The sequence below is a fragment of the Meles meles genome, chromosome 1 (assembly GCF_922984935.1).
Source record: "Meles meles chromosome 1, mMelMel3.1 paternal haplotype, whole genome shotgun sequence".
NCBI classification, from domain to species: domain Eukaryota; kingdom Metazoa; phylum Chordata; class Mammalia; order Carnivora; family Mustelidae; genus Meles; species Meles meles.
The window spans coordinates 178,186,171-178,202,972 of record NC_060066.1 but is presented as its reverse complement, the minus strand read 5'-3'; the positions used below and the strand labels follow the sequence as shown (position 1 = coordinate 178,202,972).

General features: G+C 37.7%; 1 protein-coding gene across 3 annotated transcripts in view; it reads right to left on the bottom strand.

Moving 5' to 3' along the window:
- Nucleotides 1–16,802, bottom strand: part of LOC123948254 (BEN domain-containing protein 5) — a 1,602,508-nt gene that overhangs the window by 499,008 nt on the left and 1,086,698 nt on the right. For all 3 annotated transcript variants that reach the window (XM_046014945.1, XM_046014955.1, XM_046014970.1), the window contains one exon: nucleotides 175–391. In XM_046014945.1, coding sequence (XP_045870901.1) covers nucleotides 175–391 — 217 coding nt within the window. The remainder of the gene's footprint in view (nucleotides 1–174; nucleotides 392–16,802) is intronic.

Genomic DNA, 16,802 nt, shown 5'->3' with positions numbered 1-16,802 from the left:
ATCTTATTCTGTGACTTAACTGTTGGCCGCAGAGGCAAAGAATGGCACAATAAAAATAATTATTCTTAAAAGTTCCAGAGCATATACAAAGCATCAATATCCATTGTCTGCATTCTATTAAAACCCACTGCTAAGCTCCTCCCCCAAGGCTGCCTGTTTCTGAGTAGGCCTTACCACGCTCTGACCCAGCTGCTCCCGAAAGAAGTAATCCATGTTTCTCTTTTGCAGGCTGTCAAGGTAATGCTGAAAGCGCGTGTATGTATATGGATAGCAGTAAGCAAACTGGTAAATATCTTCTTCTCGGTCAAAACAAAATGCGAAGGACATCACATAATTCTTCCTATGGTCTGGGCACCGGTAGTAGTAAACATTTTTAGGTGGCAGCCTTTGCCTGAAGATACAAACAAAAAAATGTGGGCATATCAGACAATCATTTAAGCTTCAAAAGGTAATAAACAGGAAAATAAAAACTATAACATCAAGAACTTCATGTGGTACCTGGGAACAACAATCATACCATCTATGGTCAAAAAGAGACCAGGATTTGGCAGCACTTTGTTCAAATTCCAGCCCTACCCTTGATTGGCTTTTTGGACAATGTAAAGTTAAACAAAGATTTTAGTCATTGTTTACTCTTCTTTTGAGCCTTATTATATGTCTAGGCATTGTACTAGATTCTTGAGGTATAATGGTAAGTAAGATAGGCAACACGTTTGTCCTCATGGAGTCTATACTCTTGTGGGGAAGCAGTCAACGAAATATTAACAATAATACACAATATAGTTACAGACTCTTTTTAAAAATTTTTTTATTAATTTCTTTTTTAAAAATTTATTTTTTTTTTTTAGCCTAACAGAATTCATTGTTTATGCACCACACCCAGTGCTCCATGCAATACGTGCCCTTCATAATACCCACCACCTGGCTCCCCCAACCTCCCACCTCCCGCCCCTTCAAAACCCTCAGATTGTTTTTCAGAGTCCATATTCTCTCATGGTTCATCTCCCCTTCCAATTTCCCTCATCTCCCTTCTCCTCTCCATCTCCCTATGTCCTCCTTGTTATTTGTTATGCTCCACAAATAAGTGAAACCATATGATACTTGACTCTCTCTGCTTGACTTACTTCACTCAGCATAATCTCTTCCAGTCCTGTCTATGTTGCTACAAAAGTTGGGTATTCATCCTTTCTGATGGAGGCATAATACTCCATCATGTATATGGACCACATCTTCCTTATCCATTCGTCCGTTGAAGGGCATCTTGGTTCTTTCCACAGTTTGGCGACTGTGGCCATTGCTGTTATGAACATTGGGGTATAGATGGCCCTTCTTTTCACTACATCTGTATCTTTGGGGTAAATACCCAGTAGTGCAATTGCAGGGTCATAGGGAAGCTCTATTTTTAATTTCTTAAGGAATCTCCACACTGTTCTTCAAAGTGGCTGCACCAACTTGCATTCCCACCAACAGTGTAAGAGGGTTCCCTTTTCTCCACATCCTCTCCAACACACGTTGTTTCCTGTCTTGCTAATTTTGGCCATTCTAACTGGTGTCAGGTGGTATCTCAATGTGGTTTTAATTTGAATCTCCCTGATGGCTAGTGATGATGAACATTTTTTTTTAATGTGTCTGATAGCCATTTGTATGTCTTCATTGGAGAAGTGTCTGTTCATGTCTTCTGCCCATTTTTTTTAAAAAGATTTTGTTTATTTATTTGACAGAGAGATCACAAGCAGGCTCCCTGCTGAGCGGAGAACCCAATCCCAGGACCCTGAGATCATGACCTAAGCTGAAAGCAGAAGCTTAACCCACTGAGCCACACAGGCACCCCATAGTTACAGACTCTTGAGGGCAACTAAAGACTGTGATATTATGCTGAAATAAATAGGGGAGGCCTACTTTTCCTAGGGAAGTCAGGTTTTTGTGTTATAAGGCTAATTCAGGCCTTTTTAAAATAAGCTAATATGCACTGTAAATATTCAAGGAGGAGGAAAGAATATTCAGCATTTCTTTAAATTGTTATTATTGTTTTTCTACAGAGCATTCCATGACACTAATTTTCCACAGAAGCACTTTGGGAAATACTGCTTCAAATATACTGTGTAGGCAATTTTGCTAAGTCATCACACTCATTCTCTAATAACGAACTCTGAAACATATACATGAGAAAAGGCAAAATGTTCCAGTCATAATTCCCATAACTTCTTTACATTCATCCACACCATAGGGTCACTGTACTCTCTCATACTGTATGACATCCAAATTATTCACATTGTTTTCCTACAGTGAATGTTTCTCATTTCTGTGCCTTCAAAATCCTGTTACTCTTAGAAAACCCATCTCAAACTTTGTCTTTTCTATGGTCATCCATTGACAATTCCAGACCCATTCAGCTCCCACATTTTGTAGTAATTCTTGCTTCTTTATTGATGTCTTCTTAAGTCTTATTCACTAGGATCAGTTTGGAAGCTCTTTAGAGGCAGGTATTTTTCTGAGGGTTACTGGCAGGGTGGATGAAGGATGCAAGGCTCATCTGTAAGGGCATTCAACTGAGAAGCCATGAGACACAGGAGCATGTAGAGGACAGTGTGAGGAGGAGGGTGTAAGTGATGAGGTTGAGAAAAAACAAGATTGGTGGTGGCTCCAGGAACAGTAGCCTGTTATTGAAAGAAAATTGTTAAGAGCTCCCAGAGCATTATAACATGCAGTTTGTTGAAGAATCTTGCTTCTAACTTGGTGTCTTTCTGAGGCTGCCTAAGTAGCCAGGGTGGGAAGTAAGGCTGTGGGCTTCCTGTGGAAGAGAAGAGGTTGCCAAGACACTAATTCTGTACACACAGCAGCTTGAATTTCTTGCCTGTAGCCCTGGATCTTGTGAATCTTACCGAAACATTAAGTGAAAAGCAGAGAGGGGAAGAAGACAAAAAATTAAGGAAGGAATAAAGGAAAAGAAGGATTGAGAGAAGAATGAGAGAAAAGAGAAAGGAAGGAATGAACAGAACAGGCACAATATGTGGGCATATCAGTATTGGTTGTTTCTGGGGCTCATTCAGTACCTGATTTAATTCTCATAACTATTTGGTCAAGATAGGTTTGTCCTACTTTGCAGATGTGGTCATGGAGGCTCATAAAAGTTAAGGAACTCACCCATGATCTCAAGCAAGAAAATGATAGAACTGAGACTCAAATTTGTTTCTGATTCCAAGTCCAGTACCTAGAACATTCCTCCATAATCCCTCTTGATAAATTATGAACTTCTGGCATTCCAGATATGAGTGTGTGCAAAATCCAGGGGGCAAGAGAGAATAAGTAAAATGCTGGGACTGAAAGGACATGAATTCATCATGGCTGAAGCACAGAGTGAGAAGGGAAATCATAGGAAAATGTGTCTGAAGAGGAAGGCAGAAGCTATACTAGAAAGGGACTTTATAAACCATGTTAAAGAATTTAAAAATTATCCTGAAGTCCCAGGGTACCTTTCAAGTTAGTGAAAGAAGTTAACTATCATGACTGTGCCAGTCCATAGAATCAATGATAGTGGTCAGAAGGACAGAAGGCTAGTAGCTGCACAGGTGTAGAAAACAAGACAGATTTGACTATATTAGAAAAAAGTGGTTGAAGTGATGGGACATAAAGTCTAATAATTGTTGAGAACCTGAATGTGCTGAGGAGGGCAGAGCAGAATAGAGAAGAGCCTAAACAAAAAAGGAAAGGGCTTTGCACATAAATGTCAGTGGTAGTATCAAAGGTCGTCTACGGATATCCTTGGGCCCATCAACAGAATCCATTTGCCTCCTACTCCCACAGCCATCACAAATAAATACACAGGTAACAACAGTCTTCTTGTAATATAAATATAATTTTAAGACAAGCCCTCCTAGGCACTCCTCCTTTCTAAAGAGACTGCTACCCTTCCTGTTTTGAAATGATGGGACTACCCATGATGAGACAGAGAAATAAGGGCCTGGAAGGTGCATGGGGAGTTAAGAGAAAAGTCATCTCCTCCTTATATTTCTGTACATGGAGTAAGAGAAAGAGAAGCTCTTCAGAGGATAATGGGGGGAATAACGGCCTCCATATCAGGTCTTACTTCATTGTTTCATGTAGCAAATATTTGTTAAGATCATGCACCAAGCATTTTTGATTAAGAGAAGAGGTAAAGGAAGCAATGAACTAAAAGACTGAGAAGTGAGATTATTAACCATAAAGCTGAGTTTCAGAGGAAAAGGGGGAAAGTTCTGGATAGAGAAGGGAACAGTGGAAAACCAAGATCAGACCAGTGCAGAGACGAGGCTATGGAAATGATAGGTAATGGTATACATGTGCGATATGATTCAAAATGTAGGAATGTGAGGCTGGTGGAATAACCTAGTCTCAGTGTTCCAGATTTGCATTCAAGAAGAATGCCAACTGAAAGTGGCCTGAAGGTCTCTCGACAGTGTCTGTGATACTGGCTTCAGGCCCTGGCTCACAGATCTGAGCACAATGTGAGCATGTCTTCACATGCTAGTGATTCCTACAGTGATAGGCCCCTCGGGTTATGATGCTGATGTTCTCAACTCCACAGTAACTAGTATATCTGATCAGGGCCCATGCTTCAAATTCAATCACCCCAGTTTTTCTCTTATTCTAGCTAAGTTTAGCAACTTGAATCTGAGAGCCTGCCATCCCCACCAAATTTGATTATGTGATATCAAGAGAATTCATCTAATGCCTGCAGCTGTCTCAGCTCCTCTCCTGAGTGGTTCGGATGCCTAACCTGATTTGCAGACAGAGTGAAGGTAATGGGCCCTGGGGTAATCATTCAAGGAAGCCAAGATGTTGCTCAGGGCTTAGATTTTCTAGACTCTGCTAAGAATATAAATAAAAATCTATTTGAGAAGAGCTCAGTAGGTCAAATTCATGAGGAATTTATTTATTTATTATTTATTTTCATGAGGACTTTCAAGTAACACAAAGAAGAGAGGAAAATAAAGCTGAAACTAAGTAGGAAAAATGTCTCTCTCATTTGTAATGCACTTCTGGTTTTTCTCTTATTTTGCTTATTATATTTTCACTATGTCTTAGGCATCATGTTAAATATTTTATATGCATTATCATTTGAACTTCACAATAACCCCATGAGCCAGGGTTTATTAACATCCCCTTTACACAGATAAGAAAACTGAAGCTCGGAAAGGTAAAAAAAAAAAAAAAAAAAATTCCCTGAAGTGGCAGGGTTAGTAATCCACAGAGCTTGTATTAGACTCCAAGTCTTTGCTCATAATCCCTATGATAATATGCCACCCTCCTTTTCCCCCTTGCCATCCAGATCATAGCCTTATTTCTGCTTCCAGAAAAATTTGCTCTCACAGTACTCTCTTGCTAAAAACTCTTCAAACAACTCCCTATCTATTTATTCTGGTTTAGCCCACAAGGCTTCCTGAGATCTCTCTGTGATCTGGTATCATCAGCCAGTTCTTCCTCCGTGAACACTTTGTTTCATTCATACTGAGCTACTCACAACTCCCTAACACAATTTTATGCCATTCCTCCCACACCTCTATGGGATCTCTTTGTATTTAATCTTTTTTTCATTTGGACTGCCTTCCTTTTCATCTTACTTACTTGGTGAATTGCTACTCATAGATGTGGCATAAGGTAGATTGTCAAGGCCAAAATAATTTTAAATGAACTAGTTAAATGATGGACAAAAGAATGTATAAGTAAATGTTTATCCTTTAACATACTCCTCTGAATCCTCTGATCATTTAATTTTCATTAATTTTTCTCTACTTTAACATATATTAAAATAAATTTAATAACTTGGTATGTCCCTTAACAATGAACACTAAAAGTAAATGGAGATTTCTTCAAAGAAAGGGTAGGCTTTTTGAAGACAAGAAGTATGTCACATTTTCCCTCTCTTTCTCACTAGAAATGGCACAGAGAAGTTAACAATACTTGCATATTTTAAAAAGCTATAATGAAATGAAAAGAAGACTCATCTCTGAAGATAAATGGTAGACATCATAGGAAGGTAGATTTTAGCTCAGTATAGAGACTCTTTAGCATTCAAGTGAAGGGAAAGTAGAAAGGCCCATGTTACAGGGAAGTACGAGCATGGCAAGCTTTATAACTTGTAAGAAGTATATAACTTGTATAAGAAGTAAAATAACTTCTTATACTTGATGTTAGATGAGACAAGGCAAGTTTCTGATTCCATTTAATAGTTAGTCTGAGGTATCAGTGAAAACAATACAACAAATATGATAATAGTTGTTACAATTATAATTCCTAATACGTATACATGTCACTGACCATGTGTATAATTTAAATACATTACGATGTATTAAGTTTTTTAATCCTCACAACCATCCCCTGAGGCGATTCCTATTATCCCAATGATAGGATGAAAATGAAGATGGGGTCAAAAATGCTTGTTCTTAAGAAGAATTTGCCCATGACTCCCCAGAAGACTTCATAAAGGAAACAGTTCAACATTTGATTCTGCTAGAGATACAGAGATTCAAGACCTGGAGCGTGTGCTCTCGGGGCCTAGAAGCTAAAGGCTGATCCAGTTCTTGGAAAAAGCTATCATCCTGGGTCCATACTGACAACTGAAAAGGGCATCCACATATGTGAGGGGACCTGTAACTCACATCCTCAGATCCAGTCATGCATGCACATGTGAGTGAGCAAAACACACACACATACACACACTCACATACTGAACAAATTCACAGTCATACTTCATACTGTATACACCTCTCTGTTATGGCCTCTTTTTCATTATATCAATTTGAATATATACCTTTCTCCACCATTAGATTGAGCCCCCCTGCCCTATAGGGCAGGGATGATATATTATTCATCTCTGGTTCTTCAGGATCTGTGCAGGGCTTTGCATAGATGTTCTTGAAAATGCTTATGAACCGGGTAAATGAATATATTTGTGAATGAATTTTAAGGGATTAACAAACTAGAATAAATAATTTCAGCCATACCAATATATGTATATTGTGCTCTCTCCATGTGAAACCAAATCATGCCCTGATTATATTAGATTCTCACAAATCCCATGCCTTTAAAATGCTTTTCTTTCTCTCTGCAATTACCATTCCCATATTTTTCTACATAGTACTTCCCTATTTAGAGAAGTGATACCGAGGCTCAAATGACATTTCCTTTTTGAAAGTTTTGTCAGCAACTCCATGAACTAATTGCTTTAATTGCTAATTTAAATTAATACAGATACTGCTGTATTTCTGATTCATCTCAAAATTCATAACACTTAGCATAGTGCTTAGCCCTGACGAGGAACTCAAAGCATATTTGTTGAATGAATGAATGAGTGAATTTATGACTTAATGAATGAATGATTCCTTCCCATTTACCATCCTCTCTGCCTTCTCTTCAAACTATCAGTCATATTCCCAGTGCATCATTTTGGAAGTTAGCAGAACACAGAGGAAGAGAAGAAACTCAGAACCTAATGGAATACACAGGGCTCTCTAAAACAACAGCATTCTCTGCCCTCCTCAAAAACCCTGAATGACAGGAGCACCAATTTCCTCTTTAATCTAGCAGAAAAATATGGATAGCTGAGTTCCAGTCCCACATTCTTTCTAGACACCAGAAACATTTTTTTCTTCATATTAGCATAAAGGAAAATAATCATTTTTTTCAGATTGTAAATTCTACAGGAGGTATGCAAAACAAAGTCTTCAAATACTCCCAAAGGGAGTAACATATATTAAACACCTCCTGTATACTAATAACGAGCTACCTATTTGATGTACTACCTAGCTGATAAACACATATTCTCCGCTCACACCAAGGCTGTGCTTATCGAAACTGAGCCAACAATTGCAATTGCAGAAATAGTCTTCATTTTCCTTCTTGATTGACCCAGGGGTGGGAAGCAACCTGGCATCCAGTTTTTCCAGGTATATATGAAATTAAGTAAGATTTTGTCCCTCTTCCTTTCTTAACAGCAGCTGAATCTCTGGTCTGTCATTCATGCTAACATGTGGCCTTTAGTTAAATTTAGCTGGAATAACCTAGACCACCACATGGCTTGAGCCAATGGAGCAGCTGGCATGGATGATCACATTATAAATCCGCCCTTCCTAGGCAAACAGGACCCACTCCTAATTCCAATCCTATCTTCCCCCAAATAATTATAATGGTGCTCCTGTCACCAGCATATCTGTTCTTATCTTTCTCCACACTTTGTCACAGCTAATCTCTTGGTGAGTCACAGGGATGGGGAGAAAGAGAGAGTGAGGGAATGCTCAGATACAGGCAACTCATTTTTAACACCCAGTGTCTAATCAGATTACTGTCTTATCAGAGGTTGATGGGCACTTGTAGTGGGAGGAGAGAAACAGAGCTACATATTGCCAGCTGAATTTTTGATAACAAAAAGACACTGCTCAATTATTGAATTAACCTTTTTGTCCTACACACTCTATTGTTTATTTTTCGCAGTTTATTTTATATGTAGGGTTTTTATTTATTTATTTATTTTTGTCTGTGCCTTCTGGAGAAGGACACCCACACACTGTGGCAGCAGCTGTTTATATTAATTCCAAGCCATTAAAAAATTAAAACTAAACCCAATTACTTTGGCTGGTTTAGAACTGGGGAATAGCTGAGACTGATTATTCCCCCTAGTCATGGACAGCAACAATATTCCTACCTACACGTGGCTGCTGGCAGAATAGTAATGTAGCCAGAAATTCCAGGGACAGGCTCTCCATGCAAGGAGAGACTCTAAATCATGTATTCTATCTTCTCTATTCAAGATGCCTGAGAGGAAGCAAGAAGACACTGGACAAGATACTAGGATTGTTACAGTTCTTGGGAAGGACCCTTCCTCTCTTTGTGCCTCAGTATAAAATGTGGATACTAAAATGTGTCCTATATCCCTCTTATGGTTGTTATGATTCTTAGATGTAAAGGACTCTGCATTCAAAATTATCATTTGCTGGGATACAGGATGGTGTATGAGGTAATATCAGAGTGCTGGGTGCTTTGGGATGGGGTAGTAGGCTACAGCTGCAATGGTTCATGCTGGCACTGAAGTTTTATATCAGTTATGTTGTTACTGCATCATGGGCAGAAATACAATAAGGGTTCCTGGTGTGAGGTCCCTAAATTAACATCTCCTTGTAATCCCCTTGCATGGGGCCTAGTGCATAGAAGGCACTCAATAAGTATTTTGAATGAATGAATAAATAAGTTAGCCAGAGCTGAGTTTTGATTAAACAGACAGAACTATGTTCACTTCCGGCTGTAAATGCCTTTTAGAAATGTAGTCATAGTGCAACAGAAAGAATGCAGGCTTGGGCTCTATTCTACTTCCATTACTTTACAGCCAGGTAGCCTTGGCTCTGGGTTTCCACATCTATAAGATGAAAATAATATCTAGCTCATGGATTTGTTTTGAAGATTAGAGATGAGATTTGTACCTGATATGTAACAGGTGCTGAGGAATGGTAGCTGATAATCACTATGCTCTGTAGGATGGATAGTTGGCATCATACTATCTCTTTGTTCAGAATAATGAATTACAAATTCACACCAAGTGTCCTTAGGGTATGAAAGGGACAGAAAATGTGGGGTAGGGGACAAAGGAATAAGTGACAAGGGATAGAGAACCATTTAAACATATGGTTAAGGAAGAAAACCAGCGACAACCCTTTCCATACCCGATATAACCAACACCTCTCTTTTAAAGAGGTATGCTGTCTGATAAAACTACCTGTGTCTGTATGGATACAGGAAGGCAGTTAACTCTTTCATGCCACAGATGGTGGTGGGAGAAATATTCAAAGGTGGTGCCCCTGCTGGCAGCTTGCTATACCATCCATGCAGCAACCTGATGAATGGAGATTTCAGGTCACCAGTTGGGTGGACTGATAGGACATGTGTAAAATTATAGGTTAGGGGAATGTGAAATATGTTTGAGAAATAGAGACTAAGCAGTCCTTCTTATAGAGAATAGTTTAATAGCTTTTGGCATCATGTGGTGTAAATCTAAAATGATTTACTTAATTTTTTGGTTACTCTTAAAAAAACTTCACAATAAATCCTTTCACCAGCAATGAGCCTCCAAAATACAGAAGTCATGTTTTAAGAAAGTTAAGTGCTAGCTTTTCATTTCTCATGAAAGTTAGTAATGAACATGTAACTTGTATAAGATGTTTGTTGGTATTTATTATCCACTGTAGGGGGTGTACTGATAACATGACCACATAAAAACCAGAGAACATAAATCTGCTGAGGAAACATCAGCATCTACTTGATTTAACAGTTATTTTAAGAAAACTTGTGCCCAAAGACTATAATTTACACACATAAAAGCAGGAGCATAGAAGGAAAACGATTGAGATTATTTTAGAACAGTCCATGTACTATAAATGAAAACCCACACTTCGGAGTGATGTGTAGTATCACTTTTATTTAGAGGACATGACTGTTATTCTAAAATAATTTCAATCATTTTTAATTCCAAGTCTTCTTGTCTATAAAGTGGTAGCCATTAATGTCTTTTCACTATTAGCAGAACTAAACCCAGCAGTTTTAAATCAGTGTCATCAGATATTTCAAATAGAAATCTAACTTAATTCCAGTATAATGTAATCACTTTCAGCCAATTCATGGAATCAAAGTACAGTTTTTCTAAATTCATTCTGTTGAAAGTAAAATACTGTCTTAGTGGTAATGTTCTTGCTAACTCAGTATAATAAAAAGTTAGCACTAAAAATAAATTACTTATTTTTTCACTACAATAATATATGAATTTTAGTCAAAGCAATATACTTGTTAAATCAACAAACCTATGGAGTCGAAATTTATTTTGGTTTGTGGTATCTAAATAAATCATAATTGCATCCAAACAAGCTTCTATTTTCTACCTTCAAAATAGGAAACATAGTTCTCAAAATTTACACAAAGCAAGTGAACAATACAATTTTTATGAAGTTAATTGTAAACCATAAACACAATTTTTTTTTCAGGGAGGCAGACCATGCTTATTTTCTTTACTGTCTGCCATCGATAGGATTTTAGAGATTTTGAGCCTTTAATAAGCTGCTGTGTTAATCAACATTGATTTTGCTTTTTTATTGTTGTTGTTAATGAGACCTTTAAATTTTGTTAATGAGGTCTCTAAATGGGAAAAAAAATTAGGTTGCATTTTGTTCAAAATCAACTGGAAATTTCTAAACAAATATTCAACAAATGAAGTACCAAAGTATTTCAGCTTTTAAAGCTTTTATCAAACTGCAACTATTGAAAACAAAGCTTGCAAACAAGAAGACATGACATTTATCTCTACAAAAGCATGGGAGGAACTGCATAAATTAAATGATGAAAGCACAATTGGAATACAAGATTGAATTTTGAAATTCAGTGATTATACTTTGCCATAACTTACTTTAGGAGGAGAATTTTGTGATGAAGCTCCTATTTTTAATTGGAAATTTACACAATATATTGTGCCAGAGTAGTATGAAATTGAGAAGGCCTACAATTTTGCAGCATCTGTATTTGATGAAATTTAAGAATCAAGATGCATCTTATTTGACAAAAGTTGTTTTATAAAAAATATTAATCCAAGAAAATGTCTCTGGAGGGAGTAAACAAGAGAGTAACTATGAAAATATTTGGACTGAAATATTTACATATTTCAATACTAAAATGTTTACAACTGAGAATATCCTTTGCTTGGGAGAATTTGCTCTAAGTTTACCAAGTACTTCAGCACTTAGAGAGATAATGTCTTTTCTTTAAGGATATTATGATCTACAAAGAAGAATTCATTGAATGTGTCAATAATTTCAAACTTATTAATCACAAAATACAATTCTGAAGAAGACTCAAGGCAACGTCATAAAAAATAAAAATAATAAATCTTTATCATAAAAAAGATATTCTTCATTAATATAATAGTGACATAGTATTAAATACACATGTAGCTAAGAAACTGGTTGAAGCACGTGTGCTGAAAGTTACTGAATTGGTTTAAAGAAAATAAATAGAAGTTTTTCCAAAAATTCTGCTTTAATATATATATGGATATACATTTATTTTACTTTACCTTCTTTTTAAAAAAGATTTTATTTATTTATTTGACACAGAGAGAGCACACAAGCAGGAAGGAGTGGCAGACAGAGAGAGAGGGAGAAGCAGGTTCCCTGAGAAGCAGGGAGCCCCATGCAAGGCTTGATCCCAGGACTCTGGGATCATGACCCAAGCCAAAGGCAGTAGGTTAACAACTGAGCCACCCAGGTGCCCCTACTTTATCTTTTACTCAAAACAAATCTTGATTATCTATCTATCTATTTATTTATTTATGATTTATTTATTTATTTGACAGAGAGAGACACAGTGAGCAAGGGAAAACAAGCAGGGGGAGTGGGTGAGGGAGAAGCAGGCTTCCCACCAAGCAGGGAGCCCGATGTGGGGCTCGATCCCAGGACACTGGGATCACGATCTTAGCCAAAGGCAGACACTTAAGAACTGAGCCACCCAGGTGTTCCACAAATTTTGATTTTAAAAAATAATTATTTTGTAAGTCCAGTGTAATAAAGCAATTGGTGAATATTTCAAAAAATATACAAAACTTTACTTTTAGTTTCAGTTGGAATGATAAATTTATGTGGTCCTACTCATCTGCCAACCTACTTGTTGTTCTTGAATGTCTTAAAGTTACCTAACATTCTACCTGATTAAAATGGATCTCCTGACCTCCTCCACACCTGGCCTGAAAGTATTCCCAACTCAGTAAATAGCCCTACCATCTCCATCCATTCAACTGGATAAGACGGAAACGTCAGAGGCCACCTTTATGTCTTCTTCTTTTTCACTTTTTCCTTCCTTTTTTCATTAAATAAATTTGCCTAAGAGCTTCTCATGCTGTACTCTTCTAGATATTGAGGAAGCAGAAGTAAAAAAAAAAGCAATTCCATACTTTCATGAAACTTAAATTCTAGTGAGAAAGACAGATAAACAAATTAATACATAATATAGTGTAAGGTAATGATCAGTGTAATGAATACAAATAAAGCAAGGTAGGTAAGGTGATAGAGGGTGATGGAGGGGGTTATTTCAGTTAGGGTGGTCAGAGAGGTAACCATTTAGTAGAAACTGAATGACATGAGGGAATAATCCATATCTATATATCTATTATCTATCTATCTATCTATCTATCTATCTATCTATCTATCTATCTATCATCTCTTTCTCTCTCTCTATATATATATATTATCTATCTATCATCTATCACCAATTTAAGAAAACAGAGACAATTTAAGAAAACAGAAGTAAAAGTAAGCACAAAGTTCCAAAGGCAGGAATAAGCTTGGTATGTCTCTAGCACAGCAGGAAGGTCAGTGAGATTGAAGGTCAGTTCAGATTGAACAGAGGAACAAGTGAGAAGGTGATTAGTACAAAATGAATTAGACAGGGAGGGATGAGTCCAGGTTACGAGCCCTGCAGGCTTTGGTAAGAGTTTTGTATGAGAAGCCACTGTGGGGTAGAGATATTGAGAGTGATAAAATGATTTGATTTACATTTTCAAAGGGTCTGCTGAGTAGAGAAGTCATCTGTGGTGGGCAGGAGGGGGTTGAAGCCAGGAGACCAGTGAGGGTAGCTACTGCAGTGGTCCAGGAAGAACTAATGATGGGTTGGTTTAGGGTGGAAGCTGGGATATGGTAGGAATATGTTTGCAATCTATTTTGAAGGTAAAGACTTTAGGATTTGAGGATAAAATGAATATGAGATGTGAAAATAAGAGAAAAGTCAATAATGATTTAAGGTTTTGGGCTGATATTGTTTACTGAAATTGTTACATCTCTCATCTCATTAAGGTCCTTAAATTCTATCTTTAGAAGATATCTCCAAATTATCTACTTGTCTCTATTTCCATGTTTTTGCTAGTTTGCTGAAAAAGTCCCCTACCCTGCCCAGCTTGCTTTTTCTCACTCTTCTCCTCTCCAATCCCCTCTCCACGTAGTTTTTTCACAGTTTAATTGGTTCATGCCATTTCCTGGATTAAAACTCTTACACAATTTCCAATTACACTAGAATGGAAATCCGAAAATCTTTAACGTGATTTTTTTTTTTTTACTTCCTCAGATGAACCAAGTTCATAGTCTATCTCAGGACCTTTAAATATTTTCCCTCTAACTATCCTGTTCTCCACACTAACTCTTTCCCTTGTCTAGTTGACATCTATCCTTCATTTTTGTTTTAGCTCAGATATTATCTTTCCTATCACCTCCTAAATTAGGCCCTCCGATTAATCTCCTAGATCCTAATCCTAATCCTCCTAATCCTAGATCCTAATCTCCTAGCAACTAGATCCTCTTCCTCAAAGCACTACTTCAATTTATAAGTATATATGTGTTTGTACTTGTTTACTTACAGTTTACATTTCCAACTAGGTTTTAATTTCTACCTGGGTAGGGACAACATCTGTTTTTTGCTCACCAGTGAATAATCTAGCATCTGACAGAGTACTTGACACATGGTAGACTTGTAGTAGATATTCATTAATTGAATGGAGTAAATATGTATGGTTGAGGGGACAATGACAGTAAGGGAAGGTAAGAAGGCTGATTGTTAGTGGTCTATGTGGACAAGGAGTTCTAAACCCACAGTTAGTTAATTGGGTTCCCAGCAGAGCTAGGTAGGGATGGATATTATTGTGGAGGGGCTTCTAAGCTGTTCCATGAGTTAAGATTTTATAGGACTTCACATAGTGTTTCTCTCAGAGAAAAGATAAAGGCATTAATCATCTAGACAAAGGCTTTCTCCCTTTTCCTCTCCGACATAATGTAGTACCCTGATTTGTTTCTGGATTCCTCATGTTTCTCCTTCCAGAACCATTAGATCAGAGCTTTTAATCCAGAATATTCATTGTTACTCAGCTCTATCATGTAAGGAGTCACTGTGAGACCTTCCAGACTGTAAAAGTAGAACTCAGCATGGTATACTCAATAGGGGTCTCCCATCAAAACAGCCTCCCAGTAGAGAGTTGTTACAGGCTGTCCTCCTGTTCTCACTGAGTGGGAGCACTTCAGGTTAGCCATGACCAAGGTGGGGGTGGAGGTAGGGGACTTTGCAGGTACTCTGGAGTATTTCTTATTCATTATCCAACCCCAAGTTCTAGCACAGAGAGTACCTGTTCACTAAGTAAAACGAACAAAGACCCTAATAGAAAGACTGAGGAATAGATCATGAGAATAGATTCAAGTGGACTAGGGTCCAAGGAAGCTAGGGAATGGCCTAAATTCCAGGCTGCCAAATCCAAAGAGGTTAGTCAAAAAGTAAAATGAAAAATTAGTAACACTCAAAAAACAAATAATCCAGTCAATAAATAGGCAGAAGACATGAACAGACACTTCTCCAATGAAGACACACAAATGGCTGAAAGACACATGAAAAATGCTCGACATGACTAGCCATCAGGGAAATACAAATCAAAAACATAATAAGATGCCACCAACTTTGGCTTTGTTTTTCAATATTCCTTTGGCTATTCGAGGTCTTTTCTGGTTCCATATAAATTTTAGGATTCTTTGTTCCATTTCTTTGAAAAAAATGGATGGTATTTTGATAGGGATTGCATTAAATGTGTAGATTGCTTTAGGTAGCATGGACATTTTCACAATATTTATTCTTCCAATCCAGGAGCATGGAACATTTTTCCATTTCTTTGTGTCTTCCTCAATTTCTTTCATGAGTACTTTATAATTTTCTGTGTATAGATTCTTAGCCTCTTTGGTTAGGTTTATTCCTAGGTATCTTATAGTTGGGAGGGAGACAAACCATAAATGACTCTTAATCTCACAAAACAAACTGGGGGTTGCTGGGGGGAGGTGGGATTGGGAGAGGGGGAGGGGGCTATGGACATTGGGGAGGGTATGTGCTATCGTGAATGCTGTGAAGTGTGTAAACCTGGCGATTCACAGACCTGTACCCCTGGGGATAAAAATACATTATATGTTTATTAAAAAAAAAATTTGGAAGGGGAGGCGAACCATAAGAGACTATGGACTCTGAAAAACAACCTGAGGGTTTTGAAGGGTCAGAGGTGGGAGGTTGGGGGAACAGGTGGTGGGTAATAGAGAGGGCACGTTTTGCATGGAGCACTGGGTGTTGTGCAAAAACAATGAATACTGTTACGCTGAAAAAATAAATAAAATGGAAAAAAAAACCCATAATAAGATACCACCTTATACCAGTTAGAATGGCAAAAATAACAAGACAGGAAACAACTGTTGGCAAGCATGTGGAGAAAGGTTGTTGGAGAAAGGTTACACTGTTGGTGGAAACGCAAGCTTGTACAGCCACTCTGGAAAATAGTATGGAGATTCCTCAAGATGTTAAGAATAGAGTTACCATATGAACCAGCAATTACTCAAGCAGGTATTTACTCCAAAGATACAGGTGGAGTGAAAAGAAGGGGCACATGCACCCCAATGTTCATAGCAGCATTGTCCACAATAGCCAAACTGTAGAAGGAGCTGAGATGCCATTCAACAGATGAATGGATAAAGAAGATGTGGTTCATATATACAATGGACTATTACTCAGCCATTAGCAAGGATTAATACCCACCACTTGTATCCACATGGATGGAACTAGAGGGAATTATGTTACATGAAATAAGTCAGAGAAAGACAATTATCATATGGTTTCACTCACATGTGGAACATAGGGAATATTGTGGAGGACCACAGGGGAATAGAGGTAAAATTGAATGGGAAGAAATCAAAGAGGGAGACAAACCATGAGAGATTCTGACTCCA